General features: G+C 39.2%; 1 protein-coding gene across 1 annotated transcript in view; it reads right to left on the reverse strand.

The window, feature by feature from the left end:
* FBN2 (fibrillin 2) overlaps positions 1–24991 on the reverse strand; it is a 365588-nt gene that overhangs the window by 71828 nt on the left and 268769 nt on the right. Inside the window, exons 24-34 of the mRNA XM_007947457.2 lie at positions 23172–23399; positions 22539–22664; positions 16576–16704; positions 15643–15768; positions 13151–13276; positions 12179–12301; positions 11901–12026; positions 11478–11603; positions 7319–7441; positions 4803–4925; positions 2553–2678 (exon numbers count right to left, since the gene is read on the reverse strand). Of these exons, the coding sequence (XP_007945648.1) occupies positions 2553–2678; positions 4803–4925; positions 7319–7441; positions 11478–11603; positions 11901–12026; positions 12179–12301; positions 13151–13276; positions 15643–15768; positions 16576–16704; positions 22539–22664; positions 23172–23399 (1482 nt within the window). The remainder of the gene's footprint in view (positions 1–2552; positions 2679–4802; positions 4926–7318; positions 7442–11477; positions 11604–11900; positions 12027–12178; positions 12302–13150; positions 13277–15642; positions 15769–16575; positions 16705–22538; positions 22665–23171; positions 23400–24991) is intronic.

Raw genomic sequence — 24991 nt, forward strand, 5'->3', positions numbered from 1 at the left:
GGTATTTTCTCCTAGCAATAATCTCATGTGTGAGAATATGCCTGTTGTCTGTGTATTTAATTGCTTAGGAAGACTATTCTTCAACCATAGGTTTCTTCTGAACCGTACAGGTACTGCTCTAACGCTTTCTGGTACTGAATGTTGTTTCTGTTTTCCTCATGACTTGCCTTTTCTATCCGGATTTTTAAAGAATTTCTCTGTAGGGCTAAAGTCTACAAATGTAACAACATTAAGTCTTTGATTTACAATTTGACCTTTTCCTGTAGATTCAGTTCCTACTTTTATTTTAGGGAAATTTTAGTTTGTTCTAATAGTTTCCTACTTAGTACTTTGGCCTCTCTTCTTCAGAGACACCAATTATACTTATGTGTATGGTCTTTGTCTGTACTCTCCAGATTACCCTTTATCTAATAGTGCTAATTCTTTCTCTTGTTCACTGTGATCATCTCAAGCCCTTACTCTATGCTAGTAAATACCATTTCATCTGTGTCTCTTCTGTTCTTTGTTGTTTCTATTTAACAGTTCTCTTAATTTTTCTGCACAGGCATACCTCCTTTTATTGCATTTCTCATTATTTATTTATTTAACAAATTGAAGGTCTGTGGTAACCCAGCGTTGAGCAATTAATTTGGTGCCATAATCCTAACAGCACGTGCTCACTTTGTGCCCGTGTCATATTTTGATAATTCTTAAACTGCTTACAACTTTTCCATAATCCACTGTACACTTTTAAATAGACTACCAAACCAAACCAAACTCACTGACAGTGAGTCGATTCTGACTTATGGCAATCCCCATTGGGTTTCTGAGGCAGTAAATCTTTATGAAAGTAGATTGCTCCATCTTCCTTCCATGGAGTGGCTAGGGAGTTTGAATCACCAACCTTCTGGTTAGCAATCAAATGCCTTAGGCATTGTGCCACCACAGCTCCTTTAATAGACTACATTATGGTGTAAATATCACTTTTATATACACTGGGAAACCAAAAAATTTATTTGACTCACTTTACTGTAGTGTCTGGAACTGAACTTGCAGTATCTCTGAGGTATGCCTGTGTAGGTTCCCACCTTTTGTTTATTTTGGTGGTGCAATTTATTGCAAAAGAAGTAAATGGTAACTATGTAACACTGCACTGGGGGTGGGTCTGAGAAAAAGTTTTAGAAAGGCCTATGCCATAGATATATGAGTACAATCACAAAGGAGAGAGTCTGTCTTATGTAGAAAAAATTAAGTTGAATTAATTTCAGATTTTTATGTTGGAGGAAACATTTGGCTACTGGTGACTTGTTCCTTTTCCATTAATTCTTGTCAAATTGATGTTAGTAATAAATCATGTAATCCCATATCCACATTGACTCACATTTTCTACTAATTGGCTTCAGTGCTTAGAAGTAAGCAGAGCTGGAGAAGAACTGAAACTCACTCTCCAGTTGCCTTGTGTAAAATGCATTAGGTTCTGAACAACTTAGTGGGTCAATTGTAGAAGCATCAGTGCTTGCGGTTTTTAAGATCATCTTCCCTAGGGCCTACTATTCATCCAGTTCTTCTGATTCTCTCCAAACTGGTTGATATTTATAGAAAATTCCATTATCTTTTCTGGCACCCGGGACATTAAAGCACTGTCCATTCTTTCTTCAGTGCCAATCTGGTGGCCGAGCAGAGTTAGGCTCTACTCTGAGCCACTTTAGATCGTACAATTTTTATTTGTCTGTTTGGTTACTACTGGTGAATTGTGTACATGTGTCTGTGTACAAGTGTGCTGGTTATTTACTATTTCTGCTCCTCTGACTAGACACTAATGGAAGAAGAGTCTATAATCTGGCTTCATTTCAATTCTTTGCCCAACAGTTGGCCTGAGTTATTTTACTTTGTTAAAGCTTAACAGTATATACTTTTCAACTTTTTTCTTCATTTACATTTTCATGAAATTCTATTAATACAATGATGGCCCAAAGTCTTTGAAAGCAGAATCGAGTCTATAATTTAAAAGAAAATCAATCCAAATTCCATTTCTAGGGAAAATATCACATGAGACACAAAGCCTCAATTCTAGGACATGGTGGATGTCATCATAACTTAGAGGAAGGAGACACTGCTGTTAGGCAAAAGTGGCCTGAAGATGAGCCCCAGCATCATATAGACAAATAGAAGACTTCATCAAGGTAAATGGCAAAAATAGCCACTGAGACATAAACACATTAAACAGAAATGATTGGGGTAGGCCATATATCATGTCTTAAAAAGCTGAATAGTTTTTCCACATGTCATTCATTTAGTGATTAAAAAAAGCAAAAGAAAGGGATAAAGAAAAAAAAAAGAATGAGCCAAACTTCCAACTATTGGCTCTTGGCCAGGAAAACTTCATAAGAGATGAAAGACACCTTCATCATTATTCACTCGGCAAAATAATCTGTGCTTAAATGAATGGCTTTTATATGTGCAGCATGTGCTGTGTATTCTGCTTCCAGGTGGCGACTGCTCCAGCCCTTTTTGTGGTTTCATTTGCTGTAGCTGATCCAACTCAAAAATGAGTTGGAATCCCAGTGACCTACCTTGGCAGGATCTGCTGTCTGAGGCTGGAGTGAAGCCCATCTCACACTCACAGCGATAGGCACCCGGGACGTTGAGGCACTGTCCATTCTCGCAGAGATTGATATTTTCTGCACACTCGTCGACATCTGTGGGAGAAGCAAATTACATCTCCATTAACAAAAGTTCTAAATTCCATGATGCGTATTTTCCTTGCTCTATAACTGAATCAACTCTACTGGCTTTACTTAATGTTCATTAATATGAAACAACAATTAATCATATTCATCTGAATAAGGGTATGCAACTTGATAGCGGAGCTAATTAACCTATATCCTGTCATCCAATTCTAATATAATTAATAGGAACAATGCTGGCACCTTGCAAATCTGTGTTCATTCTCTTGAATGCCAATTTGATACATCAATAGTATACCAACCTCATCTAGATATGACCAAAGAATACTGAAATTAATGTTAAAGTGATATTAATTCATTTGAAAACATAGAACAAACAACTCATTCTTTCTATTGCAGAAGTATTCTAATTAAACTAGTGCCAATATATGGAGATATAGAAAAGTTTCTTTACGTAATGCCAATCCAACTTTATCAAATATTCTGATTTTAATTATGCAAAGAGACGTTACTCACAGAATAAGTGAAAGGTAGGTTATTTACTTCTTTCAAATGGAACAAAGTGTGTGTGTGGGGAACAAATATTTATTGAGTGCTTAATATTTGCTGGGTAGTATGCTTAGTTATCTGACATACATTTTTTCTGTATAAGTCTCCAATCCTGTGAGGCTTACAAGAGGCACAACCTGTGGCTAAAAGCAGCCAAGAGAGCTGCCAGAGTCACAAAGAGCTACTCTGTGACAGAGCCCAAGTCTGATTTACAGATGGATCTGACACCAAAGCCACATCCTTTTCTGTACTCAATGGTGCAGAGAAATGCTAGGGAGATGCACTATGCAAAGTTAAAAGAAAGTAATGCTTTAAAATGGAATAAGCATATTTTCTTAAAAAGGCATTTGAAAATGTGAAGACTTTTTTGACATCACTTATGAGAAAAAATTAAGAGTCTGTCTTTTGAGTTTAAACTGTGTAATGAAAATCAATTGAGAAATACATATCTTATAAAATGAAAGGTATCAGACTTTATTTTGCAAAATGATCAGTCTCACATATAGGAGTATAATGAATGCTTTATTCTCAAGGAATGCAAGATGAATAGCAACTAATACTAATTTATCTCTTAACATTTGTATTTTCTTAAGCCCTTTAATTTCATTAGGGAGCTCAGGTGGTGTAGCAGTTAAGGCAATTGGCTGCTAACCAAAAGGTTGTTGGTTCGAACCCACCAGCCATTCCAGATGAAAGATGAGGCGGGCTGATTCTGTAAAGATTTACAGCCTTGGAAACCCAATGGGGGTTGCTATGAGTCAGAATCAACTTGATGGCAGTAAGTTTGGTTTGGTTTTACTTTCATTAGTCCATTTCATCCTTTCAATACCATGTGATAAACTATTAGAATTTTCTTAAATACATTAAAAAAAAATTGGAGTAGGTCATATATCATGGCTCAAAAAACTGCAATCGTTTTTCCATGTTAATCATTTAGTGATGAGAAATAGAGAAGAAAAAAAAAGGGTATTATTTTGTTATTATTTCTATGCCTACTTTAAACCAGAAAAACTAAGGTGAGACAAGTTAAGTGATTTGCTTAAGGTTATGTGGTCTGGAGAACATCATGCTTGGTGAAGTAGAGGGTCAGTGAAAATGAGAAAGATTCTCAACGAGATGGCCTGGCACAGTGGCTATGACAATGAGCTTAAACATAGCAATAACTGTGAGGGTGACAAAGGACAGCGCAGAGTTTTGTCCTGTTGTACACAGTGTCAGTTTGAGTCAGAACTGTGGCACCTAACATCAACACTGTGGCCAATAAACAGCATAGTCAGGATCTGAATCCAGACGGTCTTCTCCAGCTCCTGCGCTTTTGACTAGCGTGTTAATACGTGACTCACAGAAAATGACAGTCATGATACTAATAAATATCATCATTTAAAAACTTAACATCCATATTTTGGAAAATTGTTCACTTTTTGTGTTCAAAGTAAGAAAAAGATACATCTTCACCGATAAGTCTAATATGAAAAGAGAGGTATTTATTTCAGCCTCCTTTAACTATAGTTTTCTTCAAATAAGAAAAACTTACAAAGAATATCCCATGAAAATCATATCAAAACACACCTCAAGACATTTGCCCACCTGAACAGGTAAAGCCATCCCCAGTGAATCCTTCCGAGCAAGCACATCGGTAGGAGCCGGGGGTATTTACACACTGGGCATTTATGCTGCACTGGTGAGTCCCATTAGAACATTCATCTAGATCTGCATGCAAAGAGAATATGACACAAGTCAGAAGGAAAATGGAAGATTTAAACACACAATAGGATATCATTGTCTTCATTTAAATGTAAACTGGTTCGATGGAATGCATTTTCAGTTTATCTGTAGGGTCACAGTTCTTATTCTCAAAGAACTGAGACACATAATCTAAAGTGTTCATATCACAAAATGTGTCAACATAAGGAATTAAGCATTTAGATATCTAATAACTAAAAGGGCAATCCTACTTCCATAGTGATACTGCCTCGGAAACCCAAGGAGGGGTCGCTATGAGTCGGGGCCGACTCGACGGCACATAACAACAACAACAACAACGACAAAATGTAACGGTGAAAAGAAAAACAGTGTTACATTTCTTTCTGACTCATATTAGAAAGTATATTTTATCATAACTTATCATTGAATTGGGAGCTCTGGTAGCATAGTGGCTAAGACACTTGCCTGCTAACCAGACGGCTGGCGGTTCAAACCCACCAGCCACTCCTCGGAAGGAAGGCTGGGCAATCCTACTTCCATAGTGATACTGCCTCGGAAACCCAAGGAGGGGTCGCTGTGAGTCGGGGCCGACTCGACGGCAAAACTACAACAACATCATTGAATTTTCAAGTTCATTTTGCAGTTGAGGACACTGAGATATTCTTGACTTTGTGGAGCCCAATTTAGTGGAAGAGACAGATGTTAAACTCAGAAATCAATATAATCAAACACAGTAAAATGGACCATGAAGAAAAGTTACATGGTAGGGTGGGAGAATAAAAGGGACATCTAATTTTAACTGCAGGATCAATGAAGGCCCCATTGGGAAAATTATACTGGAAATATGAGCAAGAGTTAGTTCACTGAATGAGAAGCAGGAAAGGGTATTTCTTGAAGAAGGAACAGCACATATAAAAACACCGAGAAGGGAAAGAATGTAGTGTGACTAAGGAAATTAAAGGAGGTCAGAGTGGCTAGAGATGAAGGGTGACAGAAGATGAAGTTGGAAAGATGGTCAGCAGACACTACTGCAGGGCGTTGTAAGCCATAGGAAGAAGGCTAGATTTTATCCTAAATTCAAAGGACTACATTGAGAATAGTGAAGAGATCAGGGCTATGATTTAAAAAAATTATTCTGGTGGTGATGTAGAGAATGGATTGCCAGGAAGAATACAGAGAAGGAGGCTTTCATAGGGCCCAGGAGAGAGTGATAGAGACACACACATAGACCAGAGCAGGGGAATGATGATGGAAGGGGGTGGGTGGATGATATCTGAAGTAGGGGTGACGGGAAACGGTTGACTCACTTATACTGAAGGAAAGCCATCATGCCAGCTGGCCAGAGTGACAGAGGAGCCAAAAAGCACCAAAAAAGGAAGCAGAAGAAAGTAAAGTTAGATATGAGGGACTAGGACAATGGAACTGAAGATGTGGCTGAAAAGTGGTGAGATGAATGATAGAGAGACGGCTAGACAGGTGCATATCCAGTGAATGTAAAGAAGCCATCATAAAATGCTATTTAGCAAAGTTATTTGAAAATTATTATAATGTAAACTGTTGTCACTGCCTAAACACTTGACAAGTTTAAAACATTTGAATGGATAGGAAGATTTATTCTCATTACTTTATGTTATTGGTAAGAGATCTTAAGGTTATTACTTTAATCCTTACTACAGACCTACATAAGTTTATTTAATGAGTCATCATAGGAAGGCCAGTTTAGCTGGCTTTCTTTTCTATTTTAAATTGACCTAGATAGTTTTTACTAGTTGAAAAAATGTTTTATTGTTCAGGCATGCAAAATATTGAGTGTAGTAAGCCACTCCATGAATGACAGCAACGGAATTAACTGGTCTCTTGCTCAGAACCATGAAAGACTTATCAGATGCTGGCCCAGAAACTGCAAAACTTAGAGAATGGCAACCGTCTTTCCATTCTTTTCTTCAAATCAGACCTCTTGGAGTCTAACAAAACATTTAGTTTGCCTGTAAGATTAATTCTATTTTCTAGTAGGAAGTTGGTGTTGACCACTTACTACAAACTTATGTTATCTGACAAAACTTTTTAAAAATCACTGATAACTCTATGAAAAAACTGGCAAAGTGTATCAGTCATTTTTCATTATTCAGCTTTTTAAACTACTGGCTGCACATAAAAATACTGAACAGCAGCATATTAAAAAACACATGCCAAGGCATACTGTTGTAAGATGATCATTTACACTAAGGTTAAAGGAAACTCTTAGATAGTAGTTATCTTGCAAGATAGCCTTTCATTTATAAGAAAAATAAATGGAAATGAAGAGTCTGTTGCTATTCAAATATGTGGGTTACTACAAGGCAGAAGGAGAACTTTTAAGAATACTGTCTTAGCAAATGGAATTCACAGTGAAAACTTACCAATACATTTGATGCCATTTCCAACCCAGCCTTCTCTACAGCTACATTTGAAGCTCCCTGGGACATTCAGACACGAGGCGTGCATGTCACAGTTGTGGGCACCAATTTCACACTCATCCACGTCTTAAAAGAAATCAAAATTAACATGAAAAAGATAAAATAGAAACTTATAAATTCTACTTCCAAGCATAGGTTTTCTCTGCTATCTGAAAGTAGAGTGTTCCTATGAAACATTTTGTAAGCCCAAATGGCATAAAGCTTAGAAGCATTTACCACTGTTTTATACGGGAATAATTTTTGAGCGTTCCCAGACCAAAAAAATAAGCTACTGTATCATATGAAATAACACATAAAACCTAAAACAGCACTAATACGTAGTGTTCACAGACACAGGTCACAGCTATGACAGCTTGATGCTGAGATGCTGGGTGTCACTCCCAAGGAAGGAGCTTGGCAAGGCTGTTCTCACTGCTTAGAGTGCACACTACCTCTTCAGCAGCTTGCTGCAAAACAAACACGGAATGGTAGCTTTGCTTTTCATCTTTTTTTGTAGAAGTGAAAATTCTCTTTGGATTCCTTTTGGTTCCTGAAACCAGGTACTGAGGTCTTTTGTAAAAGCCAAGTTGTATAAAATGAACCGCATGAGGTACCTGTGTATCTTTAACATACATATGAAAATATCAAAACTGAGAAACAGTACACAGTAAACAGCAACATCACTTCTTTTTGTAACTTTTGTAGACTCCAACAAGATTTGGAAGCTCAAGATACAAACCAAACAAGCCCATTCCTGGAGAAAATTAACTGCCAGCCACTTTGTGGAAGGAATGAAAAGCAGTAGCTGATGTCCCTTCCAGAAAGTAATGTGCTACCCCCTACCCACCCCAACAGGCTCTCCCTGCCCTGGCAAAATTCCACGTACAGGGCATCAGATTGTAGGTGTCAAGAGAACTATTTCAAAAAGAGACTCTGATATTCCTTCCTATTAGTATTTGCTACTTTTTTTTTTTTTTTAATGAAAATAAGAACAAGATCGAATTTCTTTTTAAAAGGGCAAGTAATAACGTATTAGTCCCTGGATTATGTAAATGGTTATCATACTCAACTGCTCAGTGAAAGTCTGGAGGTTTGAGCCCAGCCAGAGGTGCCTCGGAAGAAAAGCTGGGAGATCTACTTCTGAAAAATCAGCCACTGATAATGCTATGGAGTATGGTTTTACTCCGAAACATAGTGGGTTGCCCTGAGTTGGAACTGACTTCATGGCAACTGGCTTTAATAGGAATTTCTCTTTTGACAATCACATGATCATTCATTTTCAGAACCAACATAAAACTTTATAGGGTGTTCAAAATCTATCAGTTTGGTGGATATTTCTGCTTTATTTATTTGAGAATATAGAAAAATATCCACTCGTCATAACAGTAATAACAATAATCTATGAGTAGATATATAGACAGACATGCTATCTAAATAGGTGTGGAAAGGTGAATGGGACCCTTCCTTGGGCTTCCGAGGGCAGTATCACTACAGAAGTAGATTGCCCAACCTTCCTTTCGAGGAGTGGCTGGTGGGTTTGAACCGCCAGCCTTCTGGTTAGCAGTCAAGTGCCTTAGGCACTATGCCACCAGAGCCCCTATGAATATATATAAATCCGATAAACAATATTTTTACATATATGCTGCAAATATATCTACAAATATAGTAGAGCATACAGAGGGCAAAGTTATTAAAACTTCTTAGCCATAACCTTGAGGGAATGAGTCACTCAGCTTGGGGGCTCAGAACCATAGTCTTGGGGTACATCAAGGACAATTGGTATGACATAGTTCACAAAGACAATGTTCTATATCCTATTTTGGTGAGTAGTGACTGAGGTCTTAGAGGCTTGTGAGTGGCCATCTAAAGTGCAACTATTGGTCTCTTCTCATCCTGAGTAGAGAAAAGTGAAGAATGTCAAAGATACAAGGAAAACAATTAGTCCAAAAGACAACTGGACCATAGAAACCTCAGGCTCCATGACCATGAGATCAAAACTAGATGGGGCCCAGCTACCGCTGTTGATTGCTCTGAAAGGGATCACAATAGGAGGTTCCAGATAAATGGAAGAAAAATGTGGAACAAAACTGAAAATAACAAACAAGACCTGGGTTACTGGTCTGACAGAGACTGGTGGAACCCCCGAGACGATGGCCCTTAGACATGCTTCAAACCTAGAACTGAACTCACTCCCACAACTCAACTTTCAGCAAATGATACACACGCCTATAAGGTGAACAGTAACACCAGAGAGCTATGCACTCATTAGAACCAGCAATCATACCAGATCAAAAGGGCAGCATTTGCCCAGAGATAAAGATCAGAAGGCAGGAAGGGATAGGAAAGAAGGATGAATGGAAATGTAAACACAGGGAGTGTGGTAGTTAAGTTTGTGTGTCAACTTGGCTGGGCCTGGTTGAGTGGCTTGGGCAGCTAGATGCAGTTATTCCCCATGGTAAGATTGGTAATTAACTCCATGGTGGAACGTATTGGAGCAGCTGAGTAGCTGCTTTAGGGATGTGGTCCACTTCCTGTATATAAGAAGCAGCTTTGGGAATGGTCTCCAGCATATTGGCATGCTTGAACCCTGCATGTAGCTGTGTCGTTCGTTGTTCAGCAGCCTGCCGTGCTCTGCCAACTTTGGGACTTCCCATGGACTTGAATTAATGACCTGCTATGTGGTTTGGTAACCTCAAGACTGTACCTTTTTATTTGTTGACCTTGGGCTTGTCAGCCTCAGCAGCCAGTAGCTGCCTGAGTGAAGAGATGCCTCTAGCTTCAGTGGGCTGGGAACAAGAGATAGAGCTGAAGCCCAAATTCGAGGGGCTTTCACCTAGCCTCTAGAGCCTGGCACTTTGAATTTGGACTTCTAGCCTCCTGAACTGTAAGAGAATAAACTCCTGTTTGTTCAAGCCATCCCATTTGTGGTATTTCTGTTAGAGCAGCACTAGGTAACCGAAACAGGGAGGAAGCGGGAAGAATGCTATTACATTGTGGGGATTGTAGTCAATACCACAGAACAAAACATATGAACTGTTGAATGGAAAACCAATTTTCTTTGTAAACTTTCACTAAAATTCACAATAAAAAGTTAAAAAAAATCCACTTGAAGTGTAATCTGAAGAGTGAAAAGATGCTTTACCAGACTGCATCTGTGTGTATATATATAAATATGTAGATTTGGTTCTTCAAATCTTTCTAAAGCTTTCCATAGAAAGAACAGTCACTCTCTCTAGGCCAATGATTGTATATTACAGGTGCTGAAACCATATGCACACACAGAACTAGTGGCTCCACCTCAACCCAGCCCACAGGGAACTTGCTGAGCTTACCTTCTTTCATTATTTGCCCCTTCCTAGAGTTGTCAGCAGAAGGGCCAGGATGCAGTTTGAGCCACCCACCAAATGCCTTGAGCAAAATGCCATATATGGGCCATAAATTCAGCAATGAAGAACATCTAGTTCAAAACCTTGACCTTGGATTTCCTAGCCCCACCTGTATGCAAAAGACTAAAACTATTTAGTGGAGAAGGGGAACAAAAGACAAAATGAATGAGATGAGCAAAGAAGGAAACCAAAGAGAGGAAAAAGACAGATGGAACTGGGGCAGAGAAGAAGGAAAAAGCAACTGAGAAAGGACTGGTAGGAAAGAGAAAAGGAAAGAGGAAAGTATTGAGGGAAGGAAGAAAGAAAGAGGGTCAAAACTGCAGACTAATTTTCATTTGTTTCGAAGAACCAGAAAAACAAAAGTAACTGTCATCTCTCCAGTTCTCTTGATGCTCTGTCTTTATGTGTGTCTCTTATTTGGACAACAGCCATACTAAAAAAAATGAATACTGCTGAAAGAGCCATCAAACCACAGGAAGCAGACTCCACATACCCACTCCCTATCCCTCTGTTGGCATCCACAGACTGGATGCTATCGGCAGAGACAATGTGCCACCACATCAGAGATGAGCCAAGTGCATCACACATGCTATAATTTCATTACTTATCACACACATGGTCAGTTACAGACAGCCTGGTTGTGGGCAACTGATCCAACAGAGCAAGAAACCAATGATGTTGAAAGTTAGCCTCTGAAATATAAGGTGAAGCACAGTGGATACAAGCTGGAAACCTACCTGTACATCCCGTGGTCCCCTTCTTCACTGAATAGCCCAGCTGACAGTGGCAGATGAAGGATCCCTTGGTGTTCTCACATTCCCCAAACATGCAGATGTTTGAATTTAAGTCACACTCATTCACATCTACAAAATTGATTTTCAGTATTTTGTTTAATTAGTAATTTAGCAGCATAATAATGAGATATACAGATAAAACTTAAAATATAATCATTTAGTAAGACCTAGTAATGCGGATAATATGCTGCCCATCTTTAAGGTTTTTTTCCCCCAAATAGTCCTTATTTTTCAGCTTTTACAGCTTGAAATACAATGATCTGAATTTTTAAAATAACAACCACCAAAGCCTTTTCTAATGTTTATATATGTGGGTGTGCATGCATGTTATTGTATAAATATTTATCCTATACTTATGGTACACACCAATGCATGTTTTCATGTCCATTGAAGCCATGAAGCCATCATAACAGAGACAGCGATACTCTCCAGGTATGTTGGTACACTGGCCACCATCACAGATGTCAGGATTATTTTCACATTCATCAATATCTGATGACAAAAAAGTAACATCAAATGAAAACAAAGTTGACTTATTAACATCAAATACTTTTCTGGGCAGTTTCACTCAACAACATTTGGAGATGGATTTGGAAAATCAGATTAATTTAATTGACAAAGTATTTGTATTTTTATCTTGGTACCTGCACATGATCTCCCATCTGGCAATAGCGCATAACCTTCACTGCAACTACATTCATAGCTTCCTTCTGAATTAGTGCACTGGGTGTCACAGCCTCCATTCATTATCATGCATTCATCAATATCTGCAAAAACAACATTCCAACCACATTACTTGATTACCTGTTAACATCTACTTCCTTAGAAAAAGGCAGTATGGAGTAGTACCCCTTTCTCCCTTATTTTTAAATATGAGGAGCTCTGGTGGCACACTGGTTAAGGCATTCGGTTGCTAAACAAAAGGTCAATGGTTCAAATCCACCTGCTGCTCCACGGGAGAAAGATGAGGCAATCTGCTTCTGTAAAGATTTACAGCCTTGGAAACCCTATAGAAAATTCTACTACTCTTTCCTTAGGTCACTGTAAAGTATGGCATTTTTTTTAAAAAAACATAATCCATAATCTTTGGCTTTGGATTTCCCCCCTTATTTGTGTTGATTTATCACTATACCATTAATCTTTCTTAGTCCTTTATACTTCCATTTAGACAGCTTTCCATTTGCCATCTAATTCTAGTACCTTAAGACTGAAGAACTTAGAAATGTGCAAACTATGGATTTTAGGAAATCTTCTATTGTAAGAAAAGACCAGTGATTCCTCTGCAAAACCACCAAACTATGGGAGCTCTGGTAGCATAGTGGCTAAGGCACTTGACTGCTAACCAGAAGGCTGGCGGTTCAAACCCACCAACCACTCCTCGGAAGGAAGGTTGGGCAATCCTACTTCCGTAGTGATACTGCCTCAGAAACCCAAGGAGGGGTTGCTATGAGTCAGGGCTGACTCGACGGCACATAACAACAACAACAACATGGCATCTTAGCAATCTTTCCCCATTCTTAGATTCAGAACAACTTTATTTATATATTTAGTATAAAAAAGTCTTCCTAGTCTGATTTGAGACATATGCATCACAGACCTGCCTGGCCTGCAGTTACCTGTGCAGCCCTGACGGTCAGGTGTGGCCTGGTATCCAGGGTTACAAGAGCACTGATAGGTCCCAATCATGTTCACACATTTTCCATTTCTACAGAGATTGTCACTCAGGGAGCATTCATTAATATCTACAAGAGATACAAAGAATTAATGTTTTGGATAAGAACCTCATTACTGAAACTATCAAGCATATGCTGTACTGGAGCAGTGGTTTCCAGTGTGCACTTCAGGGGAAGCTAGGTGATCTCTCATGATGTAGAAACAAGTGACTGGGATCTGTATTTCTGTTTCTATTTCCTTCTAGCTGGAAAATGCTACCCAGGTAGAAGTTTCTATAGTGATGGAACTATTCCATATCTACGCTGTCCAACAGGCAGCCATATATACTACTAAACACTTGAAAAATGTTGCTCATAAGACTGAAAAATTGAATTTTAAATTGTATTTCATTTTAATTAAATATAAGTCAAATAGCTACATATGACTAGTGACTACCACATTAGATAAGGCAGATGCAGAAGATGCCAGAAATGAGGCTTACTAAGAGTCAATATACATATTTTCACTGATATGATCTCCAGGTCTTATTTTGACAGTCAAGTGTTACCCCATAGCTTGGGATATTCTGAGGGAAGACTGTTAGTTCCACAAAAATGAAAGGTTAATAGTGGGGCCCTTACTTGTTTGTTTTTATAGCACTGTGTTTAGTGTACCTGTATAGGTAAATCTCCAGATTATCTTACTTAATTTAAAATAAATTAAATCTCAAAAAGTGGGCAGTTGTCTTAAAAATCTCCTTCAAAGAACTGCAGAATAAAAGCCAGTAGTAATAATACAATTCCAAAAGAACAGTAAGAAAATAGCAGAGTGATGTTTTTCCTTGTACAAATACTTGTCAGACACAATACAAGGTAAAAACAATGTCAATCTAATCATATATAACAAGAAATTCCTTCAAAATTCTTAAAATTACCAAGAGACCATGTGAAATATGAGTTTATGCCTATGATCTTATACTTTCATGGTGTACATATGTATTTTATATCGTGCCTTGCACTTTTGAGAATTTTTTAGATATGAGATCTATGAAAAATAAAGTAACAACATAAACTGAATTTAGAAGCAGAAGTTAGAAGTTTGAATCACTATATTACAGTACATGCAAGCATGAATAAAAATAAACGTTCTATAATTGTTAGTGAAAGACAGTTTTTTTCTCCCACTATTAAAATGAAATATAAATATTTAAAATGTTTTGATTCATCCCTTTAAAATTTCTATTTTTGCTCATGACTTAACATTCGCCTTATTAACAAATATATGTATATTTATATACACACACATACATACACAAACGACTCATAAATAAATAAATACATGCATAGTGAGGAAGTGTGCTCATTTTTTTTTTAAATGGACTGCACGATCTTCTCTATTTTGAACTGTTTTATTTGCTTACACTTTGAAAAACTATTTCCTGTGAAGAAACTTTCTCTAGGCTGAATCAAAGTTATAAAGCCATTATACTAGAACACAGAGGTCTTAACATATTTAAAAAAGCCATAGGATGGAAGAAGAGTTGATGCTTTTGAGTTGTGGTGCTGGCGGAGAATGCTGAAAGTACCATGGACTGCTAAAAGAGCTAACAGATCTGTCCTGGAGGAAGTGCAGCCAGAATGCTCCTTGGAAGCAAGAATGGCCAGACTTCGTCTCATCTATTTTGGTCATGTTGTAAGAAGGGACCATTCCCTGGAGAAGGATGTCATGCTTGGTAGGGTGGAGGGTCGACGAAAGAGGGGGAGGCCTTCAACGAGATGGATTGATACGGTGGCTACGATGATGGGATCAAGTATAGCAGGGATTGTGGGGCTGGCGCGGGATCGGGCAGTATTTCGTTCTGCTGTGCATGGGGTCGCTATGAGTCGGAAACGACTCGATGGCACTTAACAACAACATAGGATGGATTGCTCAAAGACTGGGCCATGAATCATCTCTTCCTCTGCCATCCCTTCTGAGCTCAGGGCAGTGAAGAGACTAGGGGCTCCTGTGAAACACGGAGTTTAGGAAGAGACGCATGGACTCACACACAAGCGAGTAGATTCCGTAATGACAGACATGGGGGTTGTGGGGCAGACGCAGCCTGAGGGAATGGGAATGCTGGGCAGGGGAGCCCCACAGTAGGCACAGGTGAGCAATCAGGTTGCAGCCCTTCTGATCGGGAGCAAACTTTCCCATCCCATCCTATCTGGAGGATGTGGAATTACATGGCTTTACACAGGGCCCCTTATAGAGGGGTCAGTTGAGTGTACATGTAATGAAAAGAAGGTAATCACAATGTCAGTTCATTTGAGTGTTTGAATGCAGTGAACCTAAATCTCCAACTTTTAATCCGCTAGATTCAACATGCCAAAACCAGCAGGAGGTTTGTGAAAATCCACTTCCAGTCTTTATAAGTGGTGCTTCAGGGGTTTATGTGCTGAGGAGACAAACTCACCCACACAGTCCTCACGTGATGGTGACAGCTCGTGTCCCAGTGGGCAGTCACACTGAAAGCTGCCCTCAGTGTTCACACAGGTGCCACCCCTACAAAGGAGAGGGTTACGTTCACATTCGTCAATGTCTGAAAGGTAAAAACGTGAGATCCATTAAAGAACTCTGAGGGGAAAAAAATTCACGCATACAGCATGGGAGAAAGAGACTATTATCTGAGGTATGTGTTTAACAGGAGATGAGATAATGCTCTCTTCACTTTTTCCACTACGGGTAGATTAGCGGCAAAGGTTCTACTCCTAAGAGAGTAAGCTGTCAAGAAATTTACTTATAAGAATGAATAGGCTTATGGTAAGTAAAAAGAAGTAAAATTTGCTTTATATCACCCTCCACGGCAGATACCATATATTGCTGTCAGTTATTTTGGTGGCTATTTCTCTAATCAAAGTGAAAGGAAAATCTTAGGTGAGAGCTTACTTAGTGTAATAGCCTGCTGAGTCTTTGAAGTAAGTCCTTTACTTCACTAAAAATGAAACAGTGGGCTAAAATGTTGTTAATAACCAAAGAGTTTGTAATAATACACAAATAAAGGAAATAGCATGGGATTAGCAAGACTGAATATAAATGTTGGGGTCACCACATTTTAACTGAAGCTGTCCAGAGTAATTAGTCTGTGTTTTCATCTCAGATTCTATGAATAAACAGCAAAATCCAGTCTCAATACCTCACTGCTATTAAGGCGCCAAGAGTTTGGGGCTCCCCCAAAAGCTATTATCCAGGAACAGATTTCCTGTCTGACATTTTAATCTATTCTCTGTTGTATCACAGCTCTTTGCCAAGCATGCTGTTAACAGCTCTGAAGACAAGCGAAGGCTGAAATAATGACTCAGTGCTTGTCTGGTCTTAAGACTAGAGAGGAAGAGCTAACCACACTTACCCATGCAGTTCTTCATCATCATGAATCCACTCTCATAGCCCTCGAAGCACTCGCACTCAAAGCTGCCTGGAGTATTGACACAGATTCCACTTCCACAGAGGTCAGGGGAAATCCTGCACTCGTCGATGTCTAATTCATAGGGTTTTTTAAAAATAAATCATAATAATAATGATAATAATAATAAACCAGAATGAGTTGAGAAGACAGTTACAGGAGGAGAGACTGTGTCCTCAAGTACAGATATAGCACATTTGAAATGTTGGAGAAATCAGTGGCTAACAGAATGAAAACATATTGTTAGTAGATCAGACCAAGAGGACAGGGTCTTAGATGCATTCCTTTCTCCAACTGCCAAAACGGTCACAGCCAACAGATAAGTTGTAGCAGCTTTTTGCCCTTAAGAATTCTGGAATTGTGGATTTCTCTTTGTGGCTTAGAAATGGTAATAGAAGGATGAACCGAACAACTGCAGTATGAGCTGATGAGGTAGGTGACAAATGAGGAAGCAGTAAACACATGGAATGAAGCCCCATGAATGGTGAGGAGGTCATGCCAGTTAACTACACTGGCCCATACCCATCCCTGGCATTATTATCTATGAGCAGATGAGGTTGGCCAGTGAGAGAGGCAGGCTCAGAGGAAGATGCAACAAACTAGCCTCAAACCAGAGAGTGCACAGATATGGTCAGGGCCATGGAGCAGTCTCCAGTCTTTCTGTGTCACATTGAGACGTGAAGAGCCTACTGATCTTATTAAAAAAATCATAAAGAAAAATGATGTCGTTGCATGTTCTTAATTTTTAGTACGCTACAGTAAGAATTTTCAATAGCAGCATTTATTATTTTAAAAAACAGGACTGTCTGAGAAATGTCCCATGCCTATAACTAAGTTCTACTGGGATTTTTTAATAGAGATGTTATATTTATAAAATATGATTAAAGATAAAGAAAACACCTCCCATTTTTTAAAACATTTTGTCACAGTGGGGAAAATAGTGCTTCGGCCAGCTTCTCTTCATTGTTTTGATGAATTTCAAGTTTGAAGTCTTGATTTCATAGGATTTAGTCAGTGGATAACTTGGGCACGTCCCTTGGGGTCTCAGTCCCTCCCTACTTTCTCCCAGATTTTGGGCTTCTCCATTTATTTCCCAAATTAAAGGAGATACTTTAAAACATAAATTTATCTTCAACAAAATTATTTATTTTTTTTAATTGTGATCTGGGTGAAAGTTTACAGAGCAAATTCACTTTCCATATAGCAGCTCACATATACGTTGTCTTATGACACTGACTACAATTTACATCTTTCAATAAAACTATTTTTTTAAAGTCATTGACAAAAAAAAAAAAAAGCCACCGATTCAATTAAGCAGCAAATAGTACGTGTATTAACTCTCTTATTTTTGTCTATCAGTATCTTGGACCTGGGCAGTAAGAGCCATGGGAAGGACACAGAGTGAGTCCCATGGCAAAGTAGGGACAGGCTTTGGCTGATGTGATGTTGTGGAAGTTGCACAATGTTTTTATGTTTCTAGTAAAAAGCCACTTCTCTGGAGGACGTTGGACAAATCATTTAACTTCTCTATGCCTCAGTTCCACCGCTATGCGGAAGGTTTTTTATTGGCTAATTTTTATAGACATAGATTGCCAGGTCCTTCTTTCTAGTCTGTCTTAGTGTGGAAACTCCACTGATACCTGTTCACCATGGGTGAGCCTGCTGGTATCTGAAATACTGGTGGCATAGCTTCCAGGATCATAGCAACACACAAGCAACCACAGTACAACAAAGTGACAGACAAGTGCCTACCCCAAGCCATGGTATTTTCAATTGCCTCAAATGAGTGAGAAAGCTGGACACTGAATAAGAAAGACCATAGAACAATTGATGCCTCTGAATTATGGTGCTGACCAAGAATATTGAATATACCATGGACTACCAGAAGGATGAACTAATCTGTCTTGGAAGAAGTACAGGGAGAATGTGCCTCAGAAGCAAGGGTGGAGAGACTTCATCTCACGTACTTTGGACATACTATTAGGAGGGACCAGTCCCTGGAGAAGAACATCATGACTGGTAAAGCAGAGGTGCAACAAAAGAAAGGAGGACCTTCAATAAGATGGACCGACAACTGGTCAGCAATAAAAAACAAATCAAGCTCAGTGTCACTGAGTTGGATCCATCTCAATAGGACCCCTCCTTGGGTTTCTGAGGCAGTATCTCTATGGAAGTAGATTGCCCAATCTTCCTTCCAATAAGTGGCTGGTGCATTTGAACTGCCAGCCTTCTGGTTAGCAGTCAAATGTCTGAGTGCTGCAACAATGGGCTCAAACATAGCAATGATTGTTAGGATAGTGCAGGACCGGTGTTTTGTTCTGTTGTACAGTGGGGTGCTAGCAGTGGAACTGACTCAATGGCACCTAACAACAACAACAACAACAACATGCCTCAGTTTCCTTGTCTATAAAATGGGGACTATAGTAGAATCCACCTCACAGGATTAACTTAATCAATATTTGTTAAGTGCTTGTGAGATAAGCAGAGGATCAGAAAGAAGGATGCATACGTGAGGAAAAAATAACCCATTTCTGGAACCAGTTAAGTTGTTACAGTAGCTAGAATGTAAAGGTTGATAATTATTTTAAGTAGAGATAGGATGGGGTATGATTACTGAGGGTGCCAAACACAGGGAGAAGTTGGACTTCAATGCTGTAATGAATGGTAGACCACAGTTTTCTGCAGTACTTTTACATTAGAACCAAAAAACTGCAGTATTGTCAACAATTACCTCTTTTTTACAGTTATAGGAGAATGTCAGAGATATTAAGGGACTTACCTATTTTCATGGCAAAAGTAAATGGTCAAGTCAGAACTGCAAGAACCCAGAGTTTCTGTACTCAGGTCTAGTACTGTTTGAACTTTATGATATGATATGGAGTCAATGGAAGTTGTTTTGTGTAACATTATACAATCTAAGACCTGCTTTAGGATGATTAACCTGGTAGTCATGAAAATGTAAGTACGTGAGTAAAACGAAACTTTTTCATCAAGGAGGGTATGTGAGAAGGGTATGGACAATCATATTTGGATTTGACTGTGGAAAACTAACAGGCTGGAAGTACTTTGAGAAGTATGCAATATAGTAGATTCTGCAATATCTACTACACAGTGGCAAAGCATGGAATATATTGCCTAGATGCCGTTCAGGAACGAACACTTGTTTCCCACCTATTTAGAGTCTTGCCAGCACAAAACCCTCACATACAGTCTGCAGGGATTGGCTCAGCTGAAGTGGGCTGCTTCCTCACAGTCACACTCCTTCCTTGGGCAGCCATACCCAAAGACTGAGCAAGTGGATATACAAAGGCCTTGCTCCTTTGCCTCAACTCAAAACAACTCTTGAAGGGCTAACCCAGATCTAGGGTTTCTCGTGGGCTCAACCGAAGAGCTGAGTTGGTCTTAAGGATACTCTAATAGTTTCATGCATGATAAGCTCTCTTGCTTCAGAACCTGCTGCCTGAAAAGCCCAACCTGGTCAGCAATAAAAAACCAAATCAAACTCTGCCACTGAGTTGGATCTGACTCAACGGCACCCCTCCTTGGGTTTCTGAGGCAGTATCTGTATGGAAGTAGATTGCCCAATCATCCTTCCAAGGAGTGGCTAGTGCGTTTGAACCGCCAGCCTTCTGGTTAGCAGTCGAATGCCTAAGGCACTATGCCACCAGAGCTCCTGTTGTTGTTATGTGCTGTCGAGTCGGGCCAAATCATAGCAACCCCTCCTTGGGTTTCCGAGGCAGCATCACTACAGAAGTAGATTGCCCCATCTTCCCTCCAAGGAGTGGCTGGTGGGTTTGAACCATCAGCCTTCTGGTTAGCAGTCAAGTGCCTTAGCCACTATGCTACCAGAGCTCCCCCAGAGCTCCTAGTCTAGAATAAATATTAATCAGTCCAAAAATAGCCATTTTGATGTAAGGTTTTATATAACTTTTCCAGGATATGCCAAAATTAAGTGTGAGTCTTCAATCCTGAGAGCAATTATACTATTGATCTATACAGGGAAGTGTTGAGGGGGAAGAAGTAAGGGTGGTAGGGACAAAGGAAGACTAAAGAGAAACTGTCCAGATGGATGTTAGAAATGTGGGATTAAAACTCAGGAAAGAATACAGTTACAGATATCATCTGGGAGTCAGATCAGCAGAGACCATGCTTGAGACGATGAGGGTAGATAAAACTCTGACAGGCAGAATGTCGAGAGAGCAGAGAACTTTGGCAAACACCCAAGAGTTGGAAAAGCAAGAGGGATCTGTAGAAGTTAGAAAAGAAACATCATAGCCCTGGGAGGACAACTGAGACAGGGAAGCACCGGGGAAACAGAAGATAATCTCAAGGCAAGGTGGTGCAGCAGAGTCAAGAATATGCAATGAGAAAAATGTTTTGTTTTTTCACTTTAGGAGAGAAGGATGAGAGGTAAAAGTAGGAAAGCAAGATGGCAGCTTGAGGGAAAAGAAGGGTCAAGAAAACACTATGAACTTGTTCCTAAGTCTACGAGAAGGAATCAGTAAAAAGAAGGAAATGCTAGAGAGAGACAAGTCAGTGCTATTGAGCAAGAGCCCGAGAGAGGAGAGCAAAGGCCTGTGAAAGCAGAGAAGCTAACTGCAAAACAGAGGACACACATCACCTCTCTTTTTCTGAAACCAGAGAAGAAAAGAGAGTATGTGAGTAAAAGGAAACTTTTTCACCAAGGAGGGTATGTGAGAAAGGCATGGACAATCATATTTGGGAGCTTTGATCTCACTAAAGAAGAAAAGGAAGTAAGGATATGAGTGGGTGTGTAGGTCAGAGGAAAGCTTTTGAAGCAGTGCTGAGAGAAATGCAATTAAGTACTGGAGAAGAGGTGAATAACAGCGTTGTTGAGCAGCTGTGAGGGCTTTGTTGAAGTTGAATGTAGGAATCTCTGCAGTTCCTCTTACTGTCTCTAGCAAAGCTCAGCAGGCCTTAAGTGTAGGAGTGCAATGGTGATGGTATTAGGTGATGGGGAACTTCACCAAATGGAAGCTTTGAAATGCTTTTGGGATAGTCTAGGCTGGGCATCTATAGGAGTGAACACAGTGGCACAGCATGGAACAGGTGAACACAGTGGCATTGCATGGGATTAGAAAGCAGTCAAGAGACACTTTTCAAAGGAGGTCAGGAGGAAGTTCAGAAGGTGTGAGGGAAGGAGCAAAGGGAAAATGCTAAAGAGAATAAGGAAAAGAAAGTTCTGAAGATTAGATCTTGGAGATATATTGCAAGTGTTTGGAATAATCTGTTACATTGATTTAATAGAAAAGTTTGGGATTTCACTTTTTTTTTTTAAACTAAAGGGAATGGTATGGACCTGGATTTGGATGGTGACTGAAGCATAACTGCTGTTTTCTGCTCACAGATGAGGAAAACAAGTTAACATTTCTCTATAAGAAAACATCAAAGTTTTTAATACTATTCCATATAAGTTTCTATAATTCATATTGATTTGCTGGCTATGTTTATACTCATGTATTTCAAAAATCATATTTCTATGATATTCCTGAATGTAAAGGCCAACATCTTCATGCTATTTGGCATGGTATAGTACCTACTGCATTTGACTGCTAATAAGACGGCTAACAGTTCAAATCCAGCAGCCACTCCCTGGAAGGAAGACTGGGCAATCTACTTCCATAGAAATACCACCTTGGAAACCCAAGGAGGGGTTGCTATAAGTCAAATCTATTTGACGGCAGTGAGTTTGGTTTTTTTTTTTTTTTTTTGGTTCTCATGAAAAGTTTATTTGGAGAACTGGTTAAGTACAGGGAAATGAAACAATAACAAAAAAAGAATAATTGATGTGTTCTCAGTGACAAAATAAGCTTTTGATAGCAATACTTTCAAATGGAGCAAAAGAAAGAGAGCCACAGTTTACCAATAAAACAAAAGAACAATTTTACCTGTGCAATTTCTTTCCTCCATGTCTAGAGCAAAGCCACTGTTGCAGCGGCACTTGAAACTGCCGATGGTATTTCTGCATTTTCCGTGGGTACACATCCCAGGGAATGCTTTGCATTCATTGATATCTAAAAGCAAATAAAACCAGTAGAACTGGTTGATACAAAAGAGTAGGTCCATCACTTTATATTAAAAATCTATCATGATGGAAAATACATACCCAGGCACAAATGGGGGATACCAAATCTTTCAATGATCACACAAAAGGTTTCACTGCGACAAAGATTCTACATTCTAAATGAAGAGTTCTGATCCCTCTCTTTCTGACCATTTATTTTGTAAACTTTAGTGGGGATGAGGGACTTTTCACTAAATCAGAGCTGCATGTAGTCCAGTTGTTATAAGGGAAGAAGGAGTAGACCAAAAGTATGTAAAAAGAGCTGGATTAAGAATTTGTTTTAATATTTTCACTTGGATTCCATCTTCCATAGGTCACTTATATTCTTAGGCCATAAGGTTGGCAACAAATCATGGTTTAACAAAGAAAATAAAGTGGGAAATTACAAAGTAAAACCAGTTTTCAGAGAACGGAAGGAAGGTTAAGTGCAGCAGGAAAAAGACCTGCTGTCCATTACCTTTATAAAATGGCCGCCCAGTAAGAACATCCCCTCTGTTGGCAAAGCCAGGACCACGGGGACACAGGATCTCATACTCCTTGGTGCCAGGCTTGGGGCATTCCTCACATTCAGTGCCCCAAGCTGCCCCAACTGCACAGCAGCAAGCATCCATGCGGAACTTCCCCGGCACGGTATGAACACATTCATCTTCATCCCACCTTAAGTAACACTGTTCCATGCGGATATCTGTGTCAAGAGTGTAATCACAATTTGAGATTAAGTAAAACATTCATTCAGCAGATATTGAGTACCTACTCAATACCAACTACAGCTTTCAATAGGGATTACACCTTAATGAACAGGAAACAAAAACCTTTACCATTGGACCAATAAGCAACATCATAATAAACAGAGAAAAGATTGAAGTTGTCGATGATTTTATTTTACATGGATCAACAATCAATAGCAATGGGAAGAGCAGTCAAGAAATCAAACAACATATTGCACTGGGCAAATCTGTTGCAAAATACTTTTTATTTAAAATATTAAAAATGTCACCTTGAGGAGTAAGGTGCACCTGACCCAAGACATGGTATTCTCAATTGCTTCATATGCACATGCATAAAAACCAGACAATGAATATATAAGACTGATGAAGAACTGATGACACTGAATTATGGTGCTGGCAAAGAATACTGAATAAATCATGGACTGCTAGAATGAGCAAATCTTGGAAAAAGTACAGCCAGAATGCTCCTTAGAAGCAAGGATGTCAAGACTTGGTCTCACATATTTTGGACACGTTCTCAGGGGGGATCAGATCCTGGAGAAGGATGTCATACTTGGTAAAGTAGAGGGTCAGCAAAAAGGAGGAAGACTCTCAATGAGATGGACTTATCATTGGCTACGACAATAGACTTAAGAATGGCAATGATCATGAGGATGGCCAAGACTCAGCAGTGTTCTGTTCTGTTATACACAGGGTCACTGTAAGTCAGAACCAACAATTCCACAAGTTGGGTGCCTAGGAGGTCTCCATAACTGTGCCTACTATGCGCTTTACTATATGTATGAATATACATGCAGCACATATAAGCATATACATACATATGCCTACAGATATACGTATATATGCACATATATGTACTCACATACACCTTCCTATATACATATATCCATACTTATTTACCTATATAACTACATGCATATTTCTTGGTTGTTATTACTGTTACAATATGTTATAGGGTTTACTGAAATTGTCCTTAATTCTTGCACACTTCTTAGTGTCTTCATTTACCTTGGTCAAGTTGTGTCCCCTTCAGTGTTACTTAATTCTCACAAGAAACCTTCAGGGAGTTTCCCTCATGATATGACTCCTTCACATATTGTTTGGATTGCTGATTTCAGAATCAGTAAAATAATTTTAGTGAAAGATTCTCACTTTTCACAGAATTGCTTACAATGACTTGTAATCAGGCAGTCCTGTCAGATCCTAGTCACAAACAATTATAGTCTATTTGCTGATTTGGTACAATGTCACCAAGTGATACTGAAATCTTCTTCTTCGCAAAAGAAAAAAAAAACAACTGCTATTATTGCATTTTAAATCATTTACCAACCACCCACCCCAATCACCTCGACCAAATTTACTTTTTCTATCATGGCTTTTAAGGAGCTCTGGTGGCACAGTGCCTAAGGCATTTGACTGCTGACCAGAAGGTTGGCAGTTCAAACCCACTAGCCACCCCATGGAAGGAAGACTGGGCAATCTACTTCCATAAAGATTTACTGCTTCAGAAAACCAAAGGGGGTTGCTATGAGTCAGAATCAACTCTATG

Source organism: Orycteropus afer, unplaced genomic scaffold (assembly GCF_000298275.1).
Source record: "Orycteropus afer afer isolate SDZICR_OR568_19922 unplaced genomic scaffold, OryAfe1.0 scaffold00185, whole genome shotgun sequence".
Classification (NCBI taxonomy): domain Eukaryota; kingdom Metazoa; phylum Chordata; class Mammalia; order Tubulidentata; family Orycteropodidae; genus Orycteropus; species Orycteropus afer.